The 25492-nt window shown below is 36.9% G+C and overlaps 1 protein-coding gene across 2 annotated transcripts; it reads left to right on the forward strand.

Annotated features, from left to right (window-relative positions):
- Window positions 1-12919: 12919 nt before the first annotated feature.
- On the forward strand, window positions 12920-23824 carry RB195_003734 (uncharacterized protein; the record flags this gene model as incomplete). Of its 2 annotated transcripts, none has more annotated exons than XM_013446189.2 (18): window positions 12920-12982; window positions 13775-13925; window positions 15740-15842; window positions 15921-15996; window positions 16146-16290; window positions 16351-16431; window positions 17707-17866; window positions 17932-18067; window positions 18353-18452; window positions 18579-18687; window positions 19887-20045; window positions 20264-20399; window positions 20896-20959; window positions 21353-21592; window positions 21721-21896; window positions 21954-21975; window positions 23524-23612; window positions 23690-23824. In XM_013446189.2, 18 exons carry the CDS (start codon window positions 12920-12922, stop codon window positions 23822-23824), a joined length of 2145 nt encoding a protein of 714 aa, XP_013301643.2. The 2 variants fall into 2 exon arrangements, with proteins under 2 accessions (XP_013301643.2, XP_064057390.1); XM_064201509.1 differs by having other exon boundaries at window positions 16357-16431.
- Window positions 23825-25492: the final 1668 nt, after the last annotated feature.

Consider the following 25492-nt stretch of genomic DNA (forward strand, 5'->3'; position numbering starts at 1 on the left):
ACATTTTTATCGTTGAACGTACGCTTCCTGGAAGAAACTGCACGAAGAGAAGACGTGAGATTGCCGAATTACTGAACGTGTAAGAAAGGAAATTTACGAGAATTTGAAATTCCCTGAATATAATTCCTTTTTATGATAATTGTCTGCGTAATGTTGATGTTAGCGCTTCAATAACGTGACTCATGTTGATTCTTTAATTGATTTAATTAATTAATAATTTAACTTATTGCTTCCACATATCCTAGGCCATATCGGGTGGATTTTCAGGAACGTGAAATCCTCGGACGCAACAAACAACATTTAAAACCATAAATTAGACTTTTAGTACCTCACAAAGATCCTATAAATCCGATATAATTACGGTTATTATTATTATATATTCGATTATTATATACGTACTAATATTGCGAAATGCTGCTTGTTTTCTGGAAAAATCTTGTCCTGACACCAGTACTATCTACCGCCATTATCCCAAATATCACCAAAACAATAGGCGGACTTGTCGAAAATTGCTCTTCCAGAAAAAAAAAGGGTGTGAATAATATTTCGTTCGCATTTTTATCATTTCAACATTTCTCTCTTTAAGACGGCCCGTAGAAAAAGTTCTATGAAGTAAAGGCATGACGTTGTCGAAGCACTAGATGCGTAAGCAAGGATATTTATGAGGATTAAAATTCCATAAATACATTTCCTTTTGATGATAATTCGCTGCGTAATACCACGCTTCAATGATGTGATTAATTATCCTGATCCGTTAATTACGGTGCTTTTATATAGCGTAAAGTTTGTCTAAGAATTTTAAGAACGATAAGATCCACAAACACCATTTACGGCGTTGAAGTTTTCAGTTAAACTTCTACTCCATTACAGTGATCCTGCGATCCCGATATAATTACGATGTTGACTTCAATACTGTATAGGTACTAGTACTGTGGATCTTTCTTCCGCAGGATCCAACCTATAGCAAAAAAGGAGCTTTAATTACATTTTTTGTGTACTTTTCCGGGATCTTTTTGAATTCTACGACAGACATGATTCGTGCTGTGAATTAAAAAAAACAACACAACGTAGGTGACAGATTTTTACACCACCCTGTAACGGATGAGATGACGGATGAGCGGACGGACATCTCAGGAAACCCGGGCCGGAAAAAAAAAAGAAGCAGAGTCAGTGAATTAGCACGTATGCTTATGGATGACAGCCATTCGGCAAGGATTATCGCAGGATTTTTGCTTCAAACACTGCTGTTAAATTTATTACAAGTTAAACGACTACTATTAATTCCACCGGAAGTTAAGTTTATCTTTATGTCCCGCGACAGCCGTTCCATGGTTTATCGCAGAATCAGAACTTCCGGTGTCCAATGGTGCCCATATACTCTTTTTTCATTTTTCTTTTGATTTTCTATCTATTTACTCCTACTATTCTTCTCTTCGCCACACTTTTATCAATATTTTTAGTTCCACAGTAATGAGCTTAATTTGTGTCAGATCTGATCAATAAAAGTACGATCAATAGACTTTTTACCTCTTCAATTTGATTTTTAACTTCTTCAAAGTTACCCTAGCTTGACTTTGTTCAAACTTAAGTTTATAAAAAAAACTGAAATCGTTCAAAAGTCTAATTTATCCCTAGTTTCTCAGCTTCAAAGCTCAAATATTATTTTTAAATTCTAAATTCTAAACTAAGCGGAATGAAATAAAGTTTTTAAACATTTTTGTTATTTTTCGCCTTTCTATCATTATTTAATTTTTTTTTGTTGTCATTTTTCATTGTTTTTGACTTTATTATTTTCACTTGTAAATTTTTTTCTCACTAATAACCATTCAAGCATTATTAAGTCTGTTATCTGATCCAGAATCTATCATGTTTTTCTGGAACGTAATCTTACATTTATCTAAAATTTCTATTCAACTTCTATTTCCCTATAACATGGTCCCTAGAAAAAGTTGATGGCCGAAGTAGTCATCTGAACCTATACCTATTCGAGACAACATAATAATCGCTCAAAAACGGAGAGGAAAAAGTTTCAGCGTACATACGATTTTCTTAGCTAGCCCAATAATAGCTCAATTTTCATCCGCTAAGAGCTAAAATCACAATAAATCCATAAATTCCCAGGAAAGAAGTATCCGTTGATTCGTAAAATACCAACTTTTCATCATTAATAATCATTTAAAAACTTTTTCTCTCTCAAAAATGTAGTTCTTAGTTGCGTTTTTTTCTCGAAGATTTTCTTAGTGCAATCATAATTCACATGTAAATGTCAGGAAAGAATTACAGGTAAGAACTCTTAATCTTTTTTCGCTCTTTCCTCTTTATTCCTCTCCATTACGTTGTTGTTTAATCATTGGAAGCAACTGACGATATTTTCTTCACTTTAACGTCATTTTATTTCAAAAACTAATAGGATTTTCTTCGTATCCAATTCGTATTCGTCTCACACTTTTATTAATTCTTCTCTAAATTCACTACAGTAAATACATGGAATTTATAAGAAAAATAGCAAAATAAAATTTAAAAAATTGCAAAAAAAGAAGGTTTCTTTCACTTTTTCTGTTATCTGCTGCGAATATCTCATATGAGAGACATTTTAATCTAATTTTGATTTCATTTTAATTTTTTTAGTCTGTCCGCAAATTCCTCGGTAAAGAAGTAAGAATTAGAGATTAAGTAAGTCAGTCATAAATTAAAAGCGTAACAACTGCAGGTTTCCTCTGTTTCTTACAATCGCTGTAACTTGTGATTTGTGGAAAAAATTGTTTCGTTTTGTATTTGAAAAAAGATGAAAAAAATTTGACCAATTGTCACTCATACAATCCTGTACATAATTTTGATTTCGTTCAAATTCACTAGGCTAAACTAAATTCTTTGTGAAACGTTGATGGTGGTATCTCAGCCCTTTTTCTAATCTGTCACAAATATTTCATGTAACAGTTTTTTTTTTATCTGCTTGCAAAATCTTCGAGAAAAAAAAGAAAATTTCACTACTTTTCTTAAGCAACTATTTTACAAGTGGGACCCTCAAGCTGTGAGATCAATTATCTAACGCTCTAGAACTAAAGGATAAGGGGTAAAGTGTCTGGCGATAATCAATCCCCTTGGGACCCTCCATCACGTTCACTTCAATTCAGAATCGTTTGAGGTTCACGAACGTGTAACAGGCCCATACAATGGCCAACGGAGACCAACCGCTGGGTCAAGTCAGTGTTTTTATCCTCCCAGACAAGCCTGGTACCAATCCCTTCGTTGGCACTAGGGCGGATTCGAACCTCCGATCGATCGCGCAGGAAGCGGAACCTCTAGCCGCTACACTACACTCGCCCCTAGGCTCTAGGAATAAGTAACCAAATAAATAACAGCAGATAATAAAAAAAAATAAGCCGCATTTTAAGCATTTATTTCCTTAGCGGGAATCTATGAATTTAGAGATAACTCGTTGGAATAAATTATACGTATACGTATAAACCGTAAATAAATAATGTAAATAATTTTACAGTAATTTGCACAGAATGCGGAAGCTTTTCATTGAGTTGATGCTGCCATTTTTTTCTGGAATCTTCACCTAACAGTTTTTTTTCTTCTCGGGATTGTCAGTTCTTCAAAAGTGTGCAGTGCAGCTTAAACTGCGGGTCTCAGGGAAAAGCTTTGCACAGCTGCTGTCCCCTTGGGATTCGCTACGTACATCTGTACTTAACGCTTCATAAATTTCCTATATCCTTGCTACACTAAAATAATCCTGAATGCCCTTATTTAAACAAATGTTCTTATCCATTAGTTGGATTCAGTTGAATCAGTCACCATCTAATGCTGATGAAAATAGCATTGTTCGGGAGTGAATAGGATCCGAACAGAAATAGAATGGAAAAATCCGTCACAGCTGTAAATTGTCCGATTCTTGCTAATTTGGCGGAAACACAATTCTTTGTAGTTGCACTTTGCAAAAATTAAGGCGATTTTGATGAGTTCCTGGGATTTTTGCGATTTTTGCTATTTTCGCTTAAATATCGAACCAGGGAATTGCAACAGCCATAGCTATAAAGAGCTCCTAATCTTTAAAAATTTCTAAGGTCACTTAGAAAGGTGAGAGAAGAGTCTTTTGATCCTATATTCAAGTAGGAAAAAGGAAACTTTATTTCTGGAAATGTGACCGATGATTTCCGTGGTTAACCTTGAATAATTTTAAATTTTTGTGGATAAAAATGTGTTTTTCTTCTAACGGCGTTTTTTCTACATATCCTCTAAACACTCCATGTGAGTATTTTAGTAATTAATTTTAAAAAATGTTAAAGAGTAATTGGAAAAGTGACAAAACAGAAAAATCATTCGAAACCTTGGAAATAAGAAATGTATGAATGGAGGGAAATCGAAACAAATACGTACTAATTTTAAACAAAAACAGATTAATGGATTTAAAAAAAAATTCCAGAGATGAATTCTCCCTGCTTCGAGTGAAAAATTGCTGATCAATAAAAGTTCTACTCATAAACATTTATCTATGTCCCATGATTGCAAGAGAAAGACTGCGGTAGAACTTTGAGCACACCTTCGTAAATAGAACCATAGGATAGGAACAATTTCTACTGTATATTTTATTATATGTATATTTAAACATATATTTATTAATTTAAATGTGTAATGTAAAGTAGATTTTTGGAAATTCCTTGAAGTGTTTTACACAGAAGCTTTTCGCGTTCAAAATTCCGACCACACCATATTATCCTCGAAAAAGGTTGCGTTTTAGACTTATCCACACATTAATTCAAATTAAATTAGATTTAAAATACAATTTAACATAAAACTCCATAGAGATGTGTAGAAAGTGATATCGCTTTGGCGATGTTGGAAATTCGTCTTTTTTTCAAGGGATTGACCAGATTTCTTAAAAACAAAAGAAAATTCTGGTTAAACATCCGTCAGGGATAGAAAAGTGAGGCAGAATTCAATTCAAGGTTTTTTTTCAAGAATTCAACGTTCATCTCCTATTTTACTCGGTAGTAAATTCCTAAACATTCTCATTTCAATATTATGTGAAAAAACCACTTGGGATTTAAGAAAATTTCAAATTTTTCCTCCCTTTCATACATATGTTTTATCGACTAGACATAAAGCTGACCTAATGACTACAGTAATCTAGAATCTCTTGATCTCTCAACAAATATAAGATTCTTGTATGAAATGTGCCTAATACCAAACTTCTAGCACACAATCATATAACTTTTATTTCTCCTTATCCAGAAATCCCTGACATGGTAAAAAAAAAACCAGTAATTGAATCTTAATCTATATCTCCTTCCAATATAACAAATTTTATTCACCGCATAAACTTCATTTAAAAAAATGTTTGCTACAAATTATTGCGAGTGCGTTCGACCGAATAGCTGTCAACACAACAAAACTGCCATAAATAAACAATAAATAAATTATGAGGTATAGTCGCGGGCATTTATCCAAATTATTCCCGAGTTTTGCAGCAAATTGAGGGAATATAGAAATTTTATATGGTTATACAGTTACTAGAGCGCAAAATTACTTTTTTTTTCAATTAAAGACAGCTGATTTTTTGCCTGCAAGAAAAATTTTATCGTGATTTTCTTCAAATTTTCTGATAATACATAGTTTCTAATATCCATTACTTCTAGTAAAAATATTTTTAGTCTTCTAGTACTAATAATGACATTGTGTGTTTATATTTCCGGTTGGAAATGAGGAAAAAAATAAAAGTGCAAAATAAATGTTTATATTTCTGGTTGGAACTTAAAGAAGAAATAAAAAGGGCAAAATAAAAAAATTGTAAAAAAATGAAATAAAATGAAAATAATAAAAATTAAATAAATAAATAAATAAAGAAAAAAGTCATAGTGCGAAAAATGGTGGCTGAAAACACAGCTTTTGAGAAAATTTCTTGTTGGAGAGCATTTCTTGAAAGAAGAAATTGAACTAATCTAAATCAGAATAATTTTGCTATTCTTTTTCCTTACTCACCTCCTAAGAATGTTTATATTATGCATACATTTAGCGCACTTCATTTGCATTTCATTTCCTACACTCAAGTCTGTCTGCTCATACATCACATCACTTTGATCTACATATTTTCTGGATTTATCTCCTTCCTCCTCCTTTTCTCTTAATATACTTCTCTGCACCTTATTTTTTCTTTATTTAAATCTTAAACATAACTATATTCCTATTGTTCGCCTTTTTTCTGGACAAAACTTGCTTTTTCACTTTTTATCAGAGCATGGATGTGAGGGGAGACAAAAACATATCCGGATTAGTTTGCATTTTCAGAAGCTTAACAAAAATTCCATGAGTTTTGGATTTTGTTTTGGTCTGGAAAGTAAATGGACCGTTGCCAAATTTTCATAGCAACAATAGGATTATTCAAATGAATTTGAAATTTTTTGAAAGTGAAGAATCTAAGATCCAGAGAGCATTGAGGGGAAAAATCCACAAACAGTCTGTTTCTACTCGTCCAGAAACACCGCACAGCACGATGGTTCAAGGATGTTTTCATCCAACCTTTTTTATTTTTAATGTGAGTTTGAGAAAATTTTCCAATATATTTTCTTGGTGTTCGAGAGTTACACATATTCATAATCATTTCTTTATAATTAATCACTTTTTACATCGTTCCGTATTCTCGAAGCACCTGGAAAAAGTTACAATGCACCGGATTCAAGCGGAATAAGTCCCCCTGCCTTAGCTCCTTGGTGCGCGTCTAAAATTTCAAATTTAGGTCATTCAAGGAAAAAAAATTTTTGAAAATCGAATTTGATTTTCTAGAATAGGATTACTGCGTTCTCGCGGGGCAAAATGGGGTTTCTTTCTTTCGTGTTCGGCTTGAACGTTTAATGACACCATTGAATTCCTTCAGTTGGGGTGTTTCAGTCCTTTTCGAAATTGAATATGGTTCTTATTAATAATTTTTTACTACCTTGTAATCTTTTTTATATTTAAGTAACATTTATGAAATTATGCAAAGCTATAAAAGTGAGAATCATTTTTTTAGCGTAAGCATAAATTTAAATCCTGATTAAGGAAAAAGTAGGGCCACTCTTTTCCTTTATTTTTTGTATTCATCGTAAATTTTGGATTTTATTAAATAAACGTTCCATTACAGTACCTTCTTTTAGTGATTTTTACACATCTCCTCTGTAAAAAGAAAAAAATTATGGCAATTGTTCTAAGTACCCTTAGTTTGTGAGCAAAAAAAAAAGTCAGGAATGAACAAGGTGATTAGAAAAAATTGTTGTTCCTTTGACGTAGGACAAAACTCTTAAGGAATTTGCTTCACCTCAAGCCCCAGCAGACTCCGATTGTTTCATCGTTCCCATCATTTCATAACAGGAGAAAAATCTTCAACTTTTTTCTCTTCACATTTACTCTTTTTTTCTCTTTTTTACGAAAACTTCAAAGGAGAAATGTTTTCTTTACGTATGCTGAACTATGCTGAACTGCTGGTATTCCTAGCATTAAGATGCTATGAAGGTTCATTTTCCAAGGCTTCACTCCATGATTTCACTTATGCATACCAAAAATTTCCCAAAGGATTTTCCGATTTGAGCGAAATCGAAAATTTTCCGGATCTAAAAAAAGCTGGATGTAGATCCTCCAAGTATCAAGAATTTCTTCTTAAAAACATGTTTCAAGACTTCAGTGAAGATTCTAATGTTTCTTTGGTTTTTCAATCCACCTTAATTGAATTCAGGATTTTATGGTTGCTCCAGTAACGGATGTTTGAATCTTAACTCTCTTCATCTGAGTACTTCAAATTCTATCTGTGGAAATTATTTGATGGTAATCAGGACGAGTTTTCATGAAGTTTCTTCTCATCCAGATACACCTATTTCTATGCATAGAAGTTATCCACTTGTAATCAGGACGAGTTTTGTTGAATTCCACAGACTTTTTTTCGGATTTACAGCTACATTAATTAAACATTAATTATTAATTGTTTCGAATTAATTTAGGGTCTACTTGGTAATGAACAAAAGATTTTATCCCAAAAGCTCTGGATTTATAGTCAAGAATTGAAAATTTTTCACGAAGAGTTGTCTCGAATTAATCAATCAGGATGAGTTCTCTTGAATTCCGTAGAGCATTTTTTTCGAGGATGTGCTACAGTACTATGCCAGTAGATACAGTAGATCTACTTGGTTATAAATCAAGGATTTATCCCAAAAAAAGCTCTGACTTTATGGTCCCGACTCCAGAATTTTAAATTCGCATGAACAGCTCGGCTTCCTTAGCTGTTCCGGTCAAGTAGGTACACAAAGAGCACGCTTAAGTGAGCATTTGGGATTTGTTGTCGGGAGAAAAGGTCTCGAAGTTGGTGATATGTCCTGGAAAATCAACAACCTCATGTTCTCCCTCAGCGAAAAGCAACGATGTAGAGCACAGCAGAAAAAAAGAAAGGAAAAAGTGGTTAACCCAGCTTTTTTTTTTAAAAAAAAAGGTTTCTCATCGGCAGATCCATCCTTGATCTGGAACTTGCATATGGAGAAATAATTTTTTTTACGAGTATACTACCAAGAAGTAATTAAAGGTCATAAAAAATAGGAATTAATTGCGGTTCTGAGTGGTGCTTATCGTAAAACCATAGCCGCATGATCATATCCAATTTCTCGGATGAAGAGGCCGAACACGGCATGAAATTCCCCGTCTTCTGGAGTCCGCCCACATGTTTTCAACGAACCTTCTTCTGAACTTCTACACTCTCGTTCCCTGGATCAGCTTGTTTATCGCCGTTGTTCATCATCATGTGACTAAAATTTGTTCAGACGAAAAAAATTTTATAAGTTCTGAAAAGTTCAGTGAACTAGGAAAGTAGTATTTGACGGGGAAGCACTGACATAATTAACTACGTGTGCAGTTACAGTGTTTTTGGAGGTCTGTGACAGATTCACCGCTATCTGCAGGACCATTCCCTCGGAGCTCTGGATTCTTAGCCCGTACCCTCCGACTTTGGTTCCCTGTAGACATCCATGGATAAAATCCAACCATATACCTCCTTTTTAATTATGTCACCAAGTTAACTACAAATATCAGAAGTAATATCGAATTTTAGAACTGTTCTACGATCTTAAGCAGATTACCGTAATTAGCGTAAGGGGTCGACCTAAACTAATCATCCCCTGAAGAACTTAAACACTCCAATTTGACAAAAACACTTAACTTACGAATTCGTTTTAGCCGACAAATCCCGCCGAACATCCAGAGCGGAATTTAGTCCTTATTAAATAAAAAAGCACATTGATCCCAAGATCCCATTTCGGTTTCTTTGCGTTTTTTTTAAATAATTTTTCATTCGTATGCTTTTGTATCTCTTCTTTTCAATCCAAATTCAGTCGTTCGTTAGATCCATGATACCGCACACTTCGCTCTTTTCCTTATGTTCTTTTGTTAAAACTGCATAATAGTTTTATGGTTTATGACTCTAAGAGTAGATGCCACTGAAAGAATAATTTCTAGCGTGGCGAATGAACCATGAATGGTTCTTCTTAAAGCTATTTAGTACGTTTGGTGAAAGCTAAGGAAGTGTATTTTGAAATAAAGCAGAGAACTCGGTTCGGAACTGTCAATCTTTTATAATTTACAAGTTTAAATGAAGACAAAGTGCTAGTTCCAGGTACTCCTCCAGTTAAGGATCTATTTTGATTTGTGCTAATAAATTGATTGAACCATTAATTACGCTATTTTTTCAAGGATATAAGTGATGTATGAATGGATTAGACTAAAGTTACATAATCATTTTTATTAACTGCCTAATGATCGGCGTAGAATAGAAGCGAAGGACGGTATTAGAAAAAAAGAAAATATTAGAAAAATATTATTAGAAAAAATAACAATAATTTTTGAACGAAAGCAAAACTGAACAGTTGACAGTATTATTGAATATAAGAAATGTGATGTAGCGTAAAAACTCCTCTCTTCTTCTTATTCCCCTCTCCGGCTCCAATTCAAACATCTGGAGAAGCTCATCAAAGAGCACTTCATCACGAATAAGTATCGCTTTACGGTACTTCACGAACTCTTCACCGGATTCCTTTGTAGTGCACTTACGTACTCGACTAAAACAAAGAGCTCTAAGGTTTTTAGCTTTTTAAGTGCATTCTATCACTACTTTGTCTCTATCATCTACGGAAGTTTTCGTTATTTTCGTGCTCACGTCTCCTCATTTTGCACAAATGTGCCCGTAGGGAAATATCTTTTGCTTTCATCGCGCCTAAAAAAAATAACCGCCTGATAATAGTTCTTTTTGGCAACACTAAAGAAAGATAGGGAATCGAAAGATTTCATAATTTGCACCTATTTTTAAAAGTCAGAAAAATTATTTGGGGATTGAAATTACAAATATCCTACAAATAAAATTGTCTGTGCATGTAGTAATTTTTCCTTGCATAGGATTTATTGAAGTATTTCTTATTTAAATAATGTATGTAATATTATTGAAAAAATATTACTTCAATAAATTCTCTTCGAGGAAAAAACTAAAACGCATTCGGACCACTGTAGCATTTCATGAATTAAGGACTAGATTTAACTAAAGAAGAAAAAACAACTAAATTTACAAAAAAAATAAATAAAAGTAAAGTAAAATTTACTAGTATTTTTTTCTAATTGAGACTGGTAAAAACAAAAGACGAATACTTGAATTTATTATTTCCATGTACGACTATCCATAAACTTCGACATGGTGATGTTTCAATATTTGATTTCTTTAGTGGCACCAGACACGAGGTTGTCACTATCCTTTATTCGTTGCTAACGTTTCGTCAATATCGCCTTCTTCGGAGTCCGAAAGGGTGAAATCGAATCTGATTCATCCGATCAAACCTGTTATCCGCCCAGGAAAGAAAATCCTAAGTTCACTTACTGTTGGGTCTCTTAGCTATAAGTAGAAGAGAATATCGTATCTTAGGATCAGATAACAATCCGGCCACTGGTAGATACCTTGTGTTGAGGTGTCCAGCGCATTCGGATATCTACCTTAAATAGGGCCCAAGTCCCCGCGTAATGCAGGGACATTCCTCATTGCGATTTATCTATAGGTCCTTGGAATGGAATCCAAAACGCTTCTAGAGCTTTCCGCGTCGCAATACGAGGTTCGAGCGCCAGTATTGTGATCTTAAAGGCATCACCTTCTCGAATCCGGGGTGGAGTGGGTTTCAGGGAGGAAAGTGATTCCGTCCATTTCTTCCTAACTGCCGTAAAAAACGTAAAAAAAAACGGCCCGGAAGATACGATTTCGAGCGTTCCCCGTGCTATTTTCTACAACGAGTTCGATTGGAGCACGCGCCGCATCTTCCAGGCCGTTTTTTACGGCAGTTACGAAGAAATGGTCGGAATCACACTCCTCTCCCATAATCTACGATCCCGTATAGGAATTCTCCACCTGAAATCCGAACCCCTCCAAATTCGTGGAGTGATGCCTTTAACTTCAAAATCCTCGTTAGAGAGCAAAATCGAATACCACTGAGACTGCCCAGCAGCAGTCTAAAGCGTCCGCCTATACGCTTAGCCCGTACTTTCTCTAGACAACGGGAACCTAACGCTGTGGTAGATATTAGTTTCCGTCTTTTTTCGAATGCATATTGGTCTAGCTGTTTCTCGCATATATTCACCACTGCATACAGAAAATTAGGTAAACAACACATGATCTTATGCGATCATCCTCGTTGTTATCCGAACAGATTTTGCACTCCCGTATAAAGAGTGCAAATACGATAATAGAGGCGATTGTGGATGAGCATTTGCTTAAGATTGCTAAGGCGGGAGGAGCTCCACGATAGCAGCTGTTGTTATGTTGGAATTTATTATGTTTTGGGTTTCTAACCATAAACTCAAACTTATTCTCAATGGAAAACTCACAGGAATTTCTCTGCCGTTAGAAGTTGATTGCGAAGATTGTCAGATCAAAAAAAAAAACAGAAAAAAAATGTTTCTGTTTTTTTTTATCTTTTGATTTCTTGAAGAAAAACGCATTCTTTTTGGGTTTTTTGGGTTGGGCATCATTTCCTAAAATATTCCTAGAATGACCAGCAGATTTGAACCAAAAAATCAATATTTACACTCTTCTTACAAGTGTAAATAATATTTAAAATAGAATCTCTTTTATATGATAAGTCCAAGAAATTCCGAGTGAATTCAAAGTGTTTTTTTTTTATCAAACGGTTCAAAGAGTATTCGATGAAATTTCGTTTGAACTACTTCTAAAACGTTTTAAATCGCTCCGAGCTAAACAGCATAAACGAAAAATAATCCTTGAAAAAATAGAAAGGGAATGAGCGAGCGATAAATTAGAAAAGAGCTTATAGGTGACCATCTGGGCCATGGGACCCAACTGCCGTCACGTCATAGCCGTTTTCCTACAAAATTTGTTTCCACAAACCCCATAAATGAGCCGAAGTGACATTTTCTGGATTCAACTGTAAAATGTTGAATTTTAAGCCTTAGAAACTCAGATACTTAGACATTCTGCCATTCCTGCTTTCTATTACAGTATCTTTCCCCATTTGGCTCAAATCCGGAAAAGTTTCACTTTGATTCTGTATTCATTATCATTTCTCACACCTATGCCGATTTATGCATGCCCGACACTTCTTTGGTTGTCGTAATGCGCACCAATTTCCGTGTCCACATGCAAATTTAATGCATTCTCGATATCCATGCCATTTTTTCCAGACGTGATTCCGCTATCCGACCTTAGTCTTATTCTTTACTTTATTTGTTTATTTTATTTATTTCTATTTCCGCCTTGTTTAGTGCATCTGAACAATCCTCATTCTATTAGATTTGTAGAAAAATCCATAGAAATCTCTTCGTACTTTCCTTTTTTCCAGACACAACCTACATAACCTTTTATTTCTTTTTCTACTCTAATTCTCTGGAAAATATTCCTTAAGAGAAGGGAAAAATGAAACTTCGTCTAAAGAAGAGTGATGGGAAGCCGAAATCTGTAAAGAGTAGTACAGGGAAGGTAAGTAATGAACTTAATGGACGAAGAGAGATCTATTCAGACATAAAATAAAAAATAAAATATATTAAAATGAAATATATACTAAATAAAATATATTAAAACACTAGAAAAAAGTGCAAGAAATGTTTGGATTAAAACAAGAAATTTAACAAATTAAAAGATGACAAATAAAAATTGTTTGAAAGATTTCGATGCCATGTTGAATTTTCCATTACTAATTTTATCAATGCTTCCATAACGATGTGTGAAAGAAATTTACCCTATGACTAACATCTTAAAAGAACTCGTTTCTAAAAAGAATGTTTTATAAAAATGTTTCGAAAAAATATTTAAAAAGTTCCTAACATGTGTTACATGGTATGAGAACTTCACCTACAATTGTTTCTCTTGAAAATTTGATTTAAAAAATTAACTAATCTTTCTATTTGAAAACCAGACAAATTTTAAAATAGCCCCATGGTAACGAGAAAAAAGCAAGGGAATCTTTAAATTGATCTAACAATGCCATGTGACAATATTATATGAGAAGGAAATTTCTTTGAAAATTCTCCAAAGTGAAGTTGGAGTGGATTGGAATGAATGAATGAATGAATAAACGCATAAATATACATAATTTTTTTAAAGAAATGTCTTAGTTTTTGAGTTCTTTCTCTTTCGTTTAAAATAGAAATATGCGTCTGAAAAAAAGGTGAGATAGAAAAATGAAGGAATTAAATGCGGTTCGAAAGAAGAAAAATTGAGAGAAGAAGACAAATCTCTACGGAAAGGAAAACACATGAATCGTTTTTCCAGGCGACGCCGTTGCTTATCCATCTGTTGATGATCTGCAGTGTAGGTGTGTATGCGATCTTCGGTGCCGTAGTGATGAGGCAGTTGGAGTCCCGTTCCGTCGCCGAAATCACAGTCGAAGTCGAACGGCGTCATATCGAACAGAAAGACGAGGGTGAGCGCAATTTTCACTTGTGGTTTTTTTTATTGTTCACTTTTTCGGGGAGAAAAAATTTCTCTGCGCAAAATAACACAGATTTTTCCCGCTCTTTAATCCAGTTTTTTCTTTTTCATCCATAAAAAAACGGCCCAAACGATACGGGTTCGAGCGACCCGGCTCAACGAGTTCGATTGGAGCGCGCCAGCCATGTGCACTCGCCGCATCTTTGCGCCCGTTTTTCAGGGCAGTTAGGAAGAAATGAATGAAATCACCCCTCTCTCCATATTCTACTTTAAGAGTACTCCATCTGAAATCCGTACCATCTCAGATTCTTAGGGTAATGCCTTTAATACCCCTTCTTTTTAAATATAGCCCCTAAAATAAAATAAAATAAAATTCTATAAATTTTTGCTATAATTTTACGGACATCCTCAAGATGCCAGGTCTAGAAACAAAGGGAAAAGTATTTAAATTATCCAGATGAATTTTCTATGGAATATCTTTATCTATGACTTGTTCCCATTTTTTAAGGCCAACTTTACTTTAAATTTTACTTTGTAAATTCTTTCCTGTTCAAGGTTGTCTTTTGCGTAAGGGTACAAACTTTGTTAGCGGTATTATTCTAATTCCAGCAATCACTCATTACTCCTGAAATTTTTCCAGAAAAATGTCAAGGTAATTTTTAAGTTAGAACTCGGGCCCAAACAATATCTTTTAAACATTCTCTTAAATGTTGAATTTCTATGCACTACTGGATAACTTTTACCATCTTTTGCTGTCTTTGGTTCTAAGAATCGGTGCTATTTAAAGAAATACGACTCATTCAGGTTCTTAAGCTGTGGTTCCCGCTCTATATACACTTTTATTTTTTAAAACCAATATTGGTGATCAAAATCACTGGGAAAAAGTCCTAGCTATGGTCTTCCTTAAACGCTATAATTAAATATGAACGCCTGTTTCCCCAGTGTATCCCTCAATTTCCTCTTATTTTACTTTTGGAAAAATCCAAGCTATGTAGATCGCCAACGCTCCATCGTTCCACAAAGCTGTACGCAGTTCTTTCAATGTCTTCCTACAAATAGGCTACTCAATACGAGAAAATAAATAAATTCATTTTCCACAATGATCGAGGGCAAAGCTCTATTCACTGAATCAAATTTAGGAAGAAAAAGGCGTCAACAATTTGAAGACGCAACAAAGTTGATTTCTTTGGATTTTGAGGATTTTCTTGCCCCTCAAAAACAGTGTTGGAGAGAACTAAGCAGAACCGAAAAAAAAATGTTCTTGAGATGGGACAGAGATTTCACTTTTTTATGGGATGAGAAGTATTTTTTAGTGGAATGTGGTAAGTTTAAAAAAATGAGATGATTGCAGCAATTCAGAGATCACCACTATTAATTTTAAAATGTTGATTGGTGTCCACAAAATAGTTCACTCAAACAAAAACGAGGAAACTGGTGTTGTTGTTGTTTTTATTGAAAACATTTCTTTTTTTTCCACAAAATTTTCGCAAAGCATGGAAATGAATTCAGAAACAGCAATCTGTAAAATCTTTATAGAATAATTTATGGACAAATAAACATAGTATCTAAATACATGTGGATCATTCCGAAAGCTTTCATTTGAAACACTGATGACCTCTGAATTTTCCAATTTGTTTGTGGAATTGTTTGGAAATTTTCGAGCCCCTTCTCAAGGTCCCAGCTCTTGCGCTACCGTTTTTTCGAAAGCTTCAGTAAAGATCAGGAATTGCTATGGATGTTTCCTGAAAAAAACCGACTTTGAGTTTTCCTTTTTCCTTTTTTTTCTTTTAATTTTGATCATTTCAGCTTCGCTTGCTCGAGCATTGGAAGTGGGATTGAAGCATAAGCGACGGCGGAGACATAATGAAACCGATCATCTGGAGATTCTTCTGAAAAAGCTGCAAGCTGTGTGAGGGAATTCAAATGATACCTGTTCATATTTTATTTTTTTCCTATTATTTCTGCTTGAAAAAGAGGAATTCTTCAGCGAGTGGTCAAACAGAGATAAAAGAGCAGCAGCTGAAGTGATGAGAAGTCGGAGATGTGTGATTACAGTAATAAAGGTGAGCAGCTACAGTATCTCGTGTTGATACTTGCGGATTTTTTTCAAAAAAATATTGGGGAATTAATGGGAACATTTAGTAAATTGACAGATAAATAAGCAAAAATTTCTACTTAGGCTAATAAGAAATGAAAACAGCTTTATTTCTAGCATCTTTCATCCTACGACTGCAAATTTGGAGACTTAGATGATCGTTTGGTCAAGGATTTGGATAAATGCTATCATGTGGCCATCGAACATGACACCCATACGAACGATGTACTTTTTCGTAACAGCGCTGAAGAAGTGGAAACCGGTTCGTGGTTTTTTTTCCTGAGAATTTCTTATTTTTTAACAATAAAAATTTGCATTTTAGTTGCAGAAGAACAAGAACAAATAGAACCATGGTCATTTATGGATTCATTGTTATTTGCCTTTACTGTGATCACTACTATAGGTGAGTTATTTAGTATTTAGAATTTAATCTAGCTAAAAAGGTTGGTTCATCCATATAGTAGCTATGGACGACGTTTTTGTCCACCACAATTCTTAGGGAATGGATCTATTCCATTTATTTAATTAACGGCTTATCTCTACGAAATATGGTTGCGACTCTCAAGCGATGGTGGATTCGGGCAAAAATACCCCATAGTTCGCGTTTAACCAACCTTTGCAAATTTACCCAAGTATCAATTCATCAACTTCCACAATTCAGGGTCCCAGCGTTCCTTCCCGGTAACCAGAAATCTGCTGTAGAACTAGAGGGGACTATTAAGGATGGTCCTGTGTGTAATTGTTCAAGAAACAGAGTACTTTGAGCATAGTCATATCAAAAGCTTGGACTGATGTGAACCTGGATGACCGCATCGCGTAGCGGAGCTTGCAACTGCGTCATCAAAGGCTAAAACCGGAAATAGGAAGGTTATTTCGTCGCTATACTCCGTCGTGACGACAGTTACGCCATAACCAGAAGCCGCAGTTCAAGCAATTCAGGATAACAGATTAAAAGAGGGTACTGGAGAGTGGGAGGGATTTTTGCTCTGGAATGGTGTCCCGACTTTCACAGATTTTGTGGCCGGCTGGTTTTTTTTTTTCCATAGTCACCACATTTTGCTACTCAGTCTCTAATGGCCTGGATAAGCGCCATACGGACTGCATTAGTACAGCCAGGACGATGATCTCAGCGCAGACACTAAGTAAAGACAGCTCGAGGAGGCTCGGCATGCAGTCGGATGCGTCAAAGTTGCAGATTCTTCAAAAAAGGAAGGATTGAGTGGAAAAAAGTGGAATGAATGGATTGACTAAAAACAGATCGGAAGTCGTCGACCAAAACTTATTTGCCGTTGGCCCTGCTCTTTTCCTTTTACTGCTCGATTTGTCAATAACAATAATAGAACCAGTAACATTTATGTTTTCTTGTTATGCCATCGAGATTTAGGTGAAACTTTTTTTATTGGCCTTACGTTTTTATTGGCGAATTTCGTCTTGGTGACAATCTTTAAGAACGCGGTGGTTTACCTAAAAAGATGAGTTTGTCAAAACGTCAAACCAATAAAAAAAGTTTCACCTAAAACTTGTTGACATAACAAGAAAACATAAATACACTCCCAAATGCCGAGGTTTCAAGAAGAGAGGACTCGAAGAACCAGTAACCTTTTACTTTTGCCATCGCTGACCATTTGAAGGTTTAATCACCAACGTGTATAACTTCTAAACAATTGTAATTTTCTAGGATACGGCAATGTCGCACCTCGAACATTTGCCGGTCGATTTTTTGTAATCGTATATGGCCTTGTGGGAATTCCTTTCACCTTGCTTGCCATCGCAGATCTTGGCAAATTCCTCTCCGAGCTCATGAATGGATGGTCAAAAACAGCGTCGAGATTAAAAAAGTACGAATTTTTTGCCGCTAATTTTTTTTCTTAGAAAGTAACTTTTTTGTTTAAAAAATATTCAGACGGCTACAAGACGCATGGGCAACGAGAGTGAAACTTAAAGGTCGTTATGACTCCGCTAGAATTAAAAGTAATGGTGTTGCAATGTTAGAAAAGAGTCAAAGTCGTGAAGAAATCGTCACCTTGGAAGATGGCAAGGTTTGCCTTTTTCCTAATCCTAATTGTTTGACTGAAAAAAATATCCAGCACCGAACAAAACCGTTTCTTTCAAAAATTTCCGAAGAGGAAAGAAAACAAGCAAAATTCCTCAAGTGCTTTCCGATTTAAAAAAACAATTCATATTATTATTTCACTTTTCTCGTTCCACTTATTGACATTACCCTATTATTCTGAGATAACAGTTTTATTTTTGATTTTTAATCAGTTCTTACATGTGTTTTACCCACCATAAGAACACCAAAGCCATGAAAAAGCCATGTCCAGGTTGACGGTGCAGACGGTGACTCTGCCGTCTCAGAGGAAGAAGAAGAGGACTCGCAAGCATTAGCTCTATTTATATTATTTGTTGTTTATATTGCATTTGGTGAGTTTTTCTTTTTCTTTTTTTTTTCTTTTTCTCTTCTTTTTCTTGTTCTTTTTGCATGAACCAATCGAAGAACATTTTGCCGCAATGAACAGTAAAATCAAACAACTCTCACATATTTTTCAGGAGGCGTGATGCTCGCCTCATATGAGCCGGATATGGATTTCTTCAAAGCGGTCTACTTCAATTTTGTAACCTTAACGTCCATAGGATTGGGTGATATAGTACCAAGGAGGTAAAAAATTACCTTACAGTAGAAAAAGTGTACTTAACGGTGATAGACATCATGATCACGCTAGTGAATGGTGCCAGGATTGAGATGGAAAAGACCGATTCCGGAAATTGTCGTTCTCAGAAAACAATTTCGCATAGAACTCGAATCATCTGAGCATAATTCTTCCTTACGAAACACTGATTAGCGGTAAGAAAATTTTTATAAAGCAGAGATTTTTTTACTTGCATAAGACGCTATATACCCTCTTAGACGTTCGTTTCTATCTCACAGAAGAAAAGATATTTTTTCGTAAAATTTTAAACATAGTTGGTGGCAATGTGAATGGAGAGAAGCAATATTCATAAAATAAATCTATAAAAAGGATATGGTTGCGTACAAACTTATCCATGAATCTCCTTGGCTTGTGGGGGCGTGCCGATATCTCAAGTCAGTGTTTTTATACTCGTAGACAAGTCTGGTATTAATTTTTCAAGCCTGGGAGGATAAAAGGCTTGGTTGACACCAGAGCAGTTTCGAACCATCTATCGATCAGCGGAAGTTCTTAAGGCTTATGGGGCGGCGCTTCAGCCGCCCCCATAAATCTGTGGAAGAGTTATTTTTCCAAGGATTATACGTGCAAGTACCTATTATTTCTCCAGAAAGAAGCAATACTTTTCCGATTAGAGTAGAAGAACGGATAAAAGAAAAGATTTGACACTATGAAAAAAGCACCCCTGTCAATCGCTTAAAGGCATCACCCCACGAATCTGAGATGGTACGGATTTCAGCTGGAGTATTCGTATACGGGATGGGAGACTATGGAGAGGGGGGTGATTCCGTCCATTTCTCCCTAATTGCCGTAAAAAACGGCCCAGAATATGCGCCGATGCCGCACAAAGCGCTCCAGTCGAACTCCTTGTAGAAAATAGTGCGCCAGAACGCCTGAAGCCGTATCTTCCGGGCCGTTTTTTACGGCAATTAGGAAGAAATGGACTGAATCACCCCCCTCTCTATAGTCTCCCATCCCATATACGAATACTCCATCTGAAATCCGTACCACCTCAGATTCGTGGAGTGATGCCTTTAACAATCTAGAGGTCGTTATTAAGTGGTGTATCGACGGAATGAATGAAAATATCAAATTGTTCCTGTTGTATTTTTTCTCTCTTTTGTTTTTGAAGTAAATTGTTTCTGCTGATCGTAAGATATCCCTTATTTAGCGAGACCTATATGGCGTTAACAATTGTTTACATCGCTATCGGTCTCGCTCTGACAACGATTGCAATCGAAATCGCAGCCGACACTCTCAAGAAACTTCACTACTATGGACGAAAAATTGAGAACGTTGGGAATGTGGCAATATGGTTCGGAGGTAAAAAGTAAGCAAAGACAGGATTTCTTTTTTTTTTTTCTATTTGGTTACTTTGGTTGGTTACTGTACAATTTTAACTCAAAGTTGAACTAAAGGCGAATTAGCGCTGTTCTGTTTATGGAATCAAGAAAAAATACTGATGTACTTTTGCATCTGGAAAACAATTAAGGATCCGAAAAAGAAATTCTTTATACCAAGAAAAAATTAGAAGATCTATGTTTTTAGGCTCACCGTTAAAGCTCTTGTGAAAAATCTTGGTGATCAATTTAATCTACCCACAACCGTTGTAAAGGATCTCGATTTGGATCACTTTGTCGATCAAGCTATAAAAGTCGAGGAAGGCGAAATAGAGACGCTACGGGTGAGATATGAAAGTTTTCTCGTCATTACCGTACAATTGAATAATTTCTAGTCATTAACTGTTCACACCAACTTTAAATCGAATGTAGTTAGTAGGCGAAAATAGATATGCGTAGGAGTACATAGGGGAAAACACAACGCATGTGGTTCTTACGGCTATAAAACGGATCGTAATGTCTCAATTACTCTTTGACAAATCCACATGAAGTCACTGCACGATACTCTTGCCCCATGGTGCACTAATCCGAGGTCATGAGACCTGTCTCATGCCATTTTACCGCCTTACGCCGTCGGCGCACAAATTCGACGCCTTCGAACCACCTCCTCTCCATTTTACCGGTTTGCGGCGCCGCCGCATCCTTCTGACGCCGTTGAGCCCGTCACCCCGCTTCCTGGAATTTTGTTTCACACACAAACATACGCACCCGTGACAGACTAAGCCCGTTATTATATACCATGATTCTAGTAGCGACTATAGTGATGATCTCTCTTTTCAGCCGCCAGCCTTCGATCCCGATCCGGAAAACATTGGAGCGGCTTATGTGGACGAGCCCACTGAAGGTCTGTGAAAAAAATGAAGCTATCCCCCTAGCATCTAACGCATTTTTATGTCACAATTTCCGTGCTTATTTGTATTTAATAGAATAGCATTTTATGACACCTTATTCATTTTCATCTGCACCTCGCACCAGCAACGAATTATTGATTCGAATATTTAAATATTTTCATAAACATTACTTTGATAGTGCTGATATACATACGGAACTTTTGCATCGGAGCATTCATGCCAGTCGTAAAAATAGATGAGTTATGGATTCAGCTCTGCCAAAATAGGTCGTATCTATTGTATTCCTCGAAGAATTGTTATTTTTAACGATTTCGAACCAACACGGATACATGGTTTGCAGTGGGGTTTGCAGTGTTCATGTAGTATAGGCACATCATATGTTATAGAAGTGTGGCAAAGTGACCCGACACCATCACCATCTCCTGAGCCTCCTCCCTCTCCCCCACCACCTCCTCGAGAACCAACACCAGAACCAGAGCCGGAACCAGAGCCGGAGCCGGAGCCGGAGCCGGAGCCGGAGCCGGAGCCAGAGCCGGAGCCAGAGCCAGAACCTGTCCGAGAGCCTTCACCGAAAGAACCAACTCCAACTCCAACACCACCACCTCCCCCACGCACTCCTTCACCAGGTATTTCGCACAATTCTTCTTTCACTTCAAAAGCAATCTTCTATCGAACTGAGTCATGCATCAAATTTTCACGACAATTTTTCTGTTTTAAATATTCCGAATCACCATTTTTGTGAAAATTCTTCTAGAGCCGGTGAAAGATCCAACGCCTGAAATCACTCCGAAACCCAGTCCGGCACCGAGTCCAGAACCACAACGAGAACCAACACCTCCTCCACGTGAACCCACACCGGAACCAGAGCCTGAGCCTGAACCAGAGCCAGAACTGGAGCCTGAACCGGTACCGGAGCCAGAGCCCATACTGGTCAGTTCGTTCCAACAATTTCTGTTCCTGCTCCGAACTTGATAACTTCAGTTTCAGGTGTCTACTCCACCTCCAATACGTGAGTGCCTAATGAATTTTTTTTAAGGATCGGTATTTTTAACGCTTTTCTTCCGCTTTATATATCCACTTTTTCTGGTATTTTTGCACTGGGAAACAGAACAGTTACGACCGGGATAATGAGCTGACGATCCTGGTAGAAAACAAGAAAGAGAACTAAGGTGTCAATAGTGGCTTTCTTGGTTCTAAATCTTCATTTCTCAAGAGAAGATGTGAGCTAATTAAGGACTGCACTAAATACTAGAGAGTAAGCATTTGAAGAGGAGTAGAAAAATGGTAACTCAAAGTTTCGATGAAATAATCCATGGAAGAGTTCTGGGCTAACTCGCATATATCTCTGTGACTATTCACATTATCTTTTCGATCTAATCAGTTATGAAAGCACTATCAATTTGCTTCTGCGACCTTTTGCATGGGTATTAAGATAAGTATTTATACTTAATAATTAGCCCTAATTAGTTATAAATAACTAGTATAATAGTCTGGCTAGCGCAGGACTTCAGGCTTCTGATGGTGCTCGACCCACTCGCCGTCAGTGATCAATAACTGTTCGAATTTCTTCAAACAGTTATTTTCTTTCTTTAAAGGCATCACCCCACGAATCTGACGTGATATGGATTTCCGACGGTCAAAGACTAGACGAGATATCAGAAATGGGTGGGATTCCGCTCATTTCTCCCCAATCGCCGTAAAAAACTTCTCCGAAGATGCGGCTTTGAGCGTTCCGGGGCGCTACTTTCTACAACGAGTTCTATTAGAGCGCACCAGCCTTGTGCACGCCCCACATCTTGCAGGCGGTTTTTTACAGCAATTAGGCAGAAATAGACGAAATCACCCTCTTCCCCGCAATCTACGTCTCGTATAGGCGTAACCCACCTGAAACCCGTACCACTCCAGATTCGTGGGTGATGCCTTTAAATCAGAACCATAATCACTGATGAGAGGTTTTGTAATCGTCTTATTGAAAGTATCAGTGCTACATTTAAAGAATATTCGAACTTGATTTTACACCTACACACCGCCAACTACAACGCACAACGGGGTGGACATACCGAGGTGTACACTAGAATGGAGCGGCACACCAACTTGACACCGTAGAAACCGCATTACCCCATTTCTGGCACCTGCACACCTACTCGGCGTCGGGAGACCCGCCTCTTTACTTCAACGGCACCAGCACACCCACAGGTGCGATAGGGGATAGCCGTACCCTCGTCAGGTGGAGGAGATCTAACCCATGGGATGCAGCTCAAGTGATGTGGATCCTTTCCCGAACCGTCCAGAAGTGAACGGGGTACCTTCGCCAACCGCCCAAAAGCGAAGGAAAAATTGGATCACCGGCTCCGACTATGCATCTATGGGCACACCTATCTTCCACCATTGGGTACGTCTCCCGGCATTCTGGAATTTCGTTACACACAAACATACACGTGATTGAATAGAACCATTAAGTGAACCATTGTAGTCCATGAATCTGTCCCAAACTTTCCAGGTCATCCCACTAGATATAAGTGCTTTATATCCTTGTAAATAAGAAAAAAGGTTTTAGCTCGACAACTCACACCTGCGGAGATCGCCGCTCAAAAACGACGCGCTTATAGCGAGGAGGCGTGGCGAAGGTATCAAGAATACCAAAAGGTCAGCAGAAATTTCTCTATATGTTTTCTTTTTACCGTAATTGCTCCACAAAAAAAAACCGTTCTTTGATATTCTAGCAATGGAAGAAATTTCGACAAACACAAAAAACGGGTCTACCAGTATCATCATCATCATCGGGAGTTAGACGTAGTTCACAACAACCATCGTCGAAAAATTCTACACAACCAGGAACTCCCGAAAGCTCATCATGAAAAGTGTAACATATGCCATTGTATTCATATAAATATGTCATATACATATGAATGTTCATTGTGCATAAATATTTTATATTATCCAGAATAGTAGTGGTAGCAGTACAATAACAACAGCCAGAATTTAACAAAACTACTTTAAAAGACTTTAACGGGAATGTTCAAGGTTAGTATCTAGATTTTTACAGTGTATATACGAATGTAACGCCAATTTTATGGAAACGCTTCATCCATATCCTGGAAGAATGCTAAAATTTGATAATAGAGAGTAAATTCTGCTGAGTGATGCGATCCTATCAAAGGTAAGATAACGAAAGCAGAGTGAATGGAACCCTAAACAAACTAGCTCTAAACATCAACCAGTTTCTATTCCATTCATCAAAATCAACAACGTCAAGTTATCTTTAACCACAAGAATTTACCGAAGCCACGATCGGATTTCTTTTAAAATATTAGATTGAGTCGAAAGTTCTCGGACAAATTGACAATATTTCTATTTATTTTACAATTTTTAAACGATAACTGTAAATCATTTGAAGCATGCCCCATTGGCATCGATGGTGTTCTGTCAACGTTTAGGCAGATCGTAATCAGATGCCCTTGCTCCAGAACGCTGGGGACTGCTCCTTGAAGAACTGCTCGAGAACTTTCGACTCAACCTAATAGATCATTTTCTTCTTTATGATTTGTTAAGCATGACATCAAATTTTCACGAAGAACAAAAACAAACGTGCCGTCTACATCTGCCGGTCACAGAGAGTCACTGGGTCATAAAAAGAGAATTATGCGCAAAAAAAAATTGATACATTTATTTCGGTGTCGTCACCTATTTCAAAGATGATCAGATTGAGGACACGTGTGATCCACACCTTACGCATCGTTCCTCCGCAAGACATGGTTTAGCAAGCAGATAGCCCAGCAGAACGTAATAGATGCAGCACACATTAGAACATCTGAATATCGGCATAACTGTGGTGCTAAGGTGACCACCGGTTATTAGAGTTACTTCACTTACTAATAGTTAACAAGATGCAAAGGGCGGGTGTAGTGTAGCGGTTGGAGGTTCCGCTTCCTGCACGATCGACTGGAGGTTCGAATCCGCCCTAATGCTCACCAAACCTTTCATACCTCCGGGGTCGATAAGTTGGTACCAGACTTGCCTGGGAGGATAAAAACACTGACTTGACACATCGGCTAGCCACCGCAATCCATTGTATAGGCCAGATACACGTTCGTGAACCCCAAATGATTCTGAATTGAAGTGAACGTGGGGGCGCATCCCAAGCGGATTGATTAACGCCAGAAACTTTGTCCTTCGCCATTTAACGAGATGCAAAAGCAAGCTTCATACATTGTCAGCTCGTCAATCACCACTGTGCATTCTTCTCTGATATTCATGCAGGATTTTTGGCTGCAGTTCAAGTCACTTTCGTTTTGAGTGCAAGTACATCCGACAAGATGAACACTGCTATAATGAAAGGGTGGGGGTTCCATGACACTATCTGTGATGAGCATATAAAGAACTGGGTGGTTTTGATTTTACGACCCCCTCTAGGTGTATACTGTGGTGTTTCACTCGTGTACATAGTACCATTTTGTGTTTTGCCAGTGTATTCATCCCTACATAGCCGGCAGGTGATCATATAGAACTTCTAGGAAGCAAAGCTC

The sequence above is a fragment of the Necator americanus genome, chromosome IV, assembly GCF_031761385.1.
Source record: "Necator americanus strain Aroian chromosome IV, whole genome shotgun sequence".
Taxonomy (NCBI): Eukaryota; Metazoa; Nematoda; class Chromadorea; order Rhabditida; family Ancylostomatidae; genus Necator; species Necator americanus.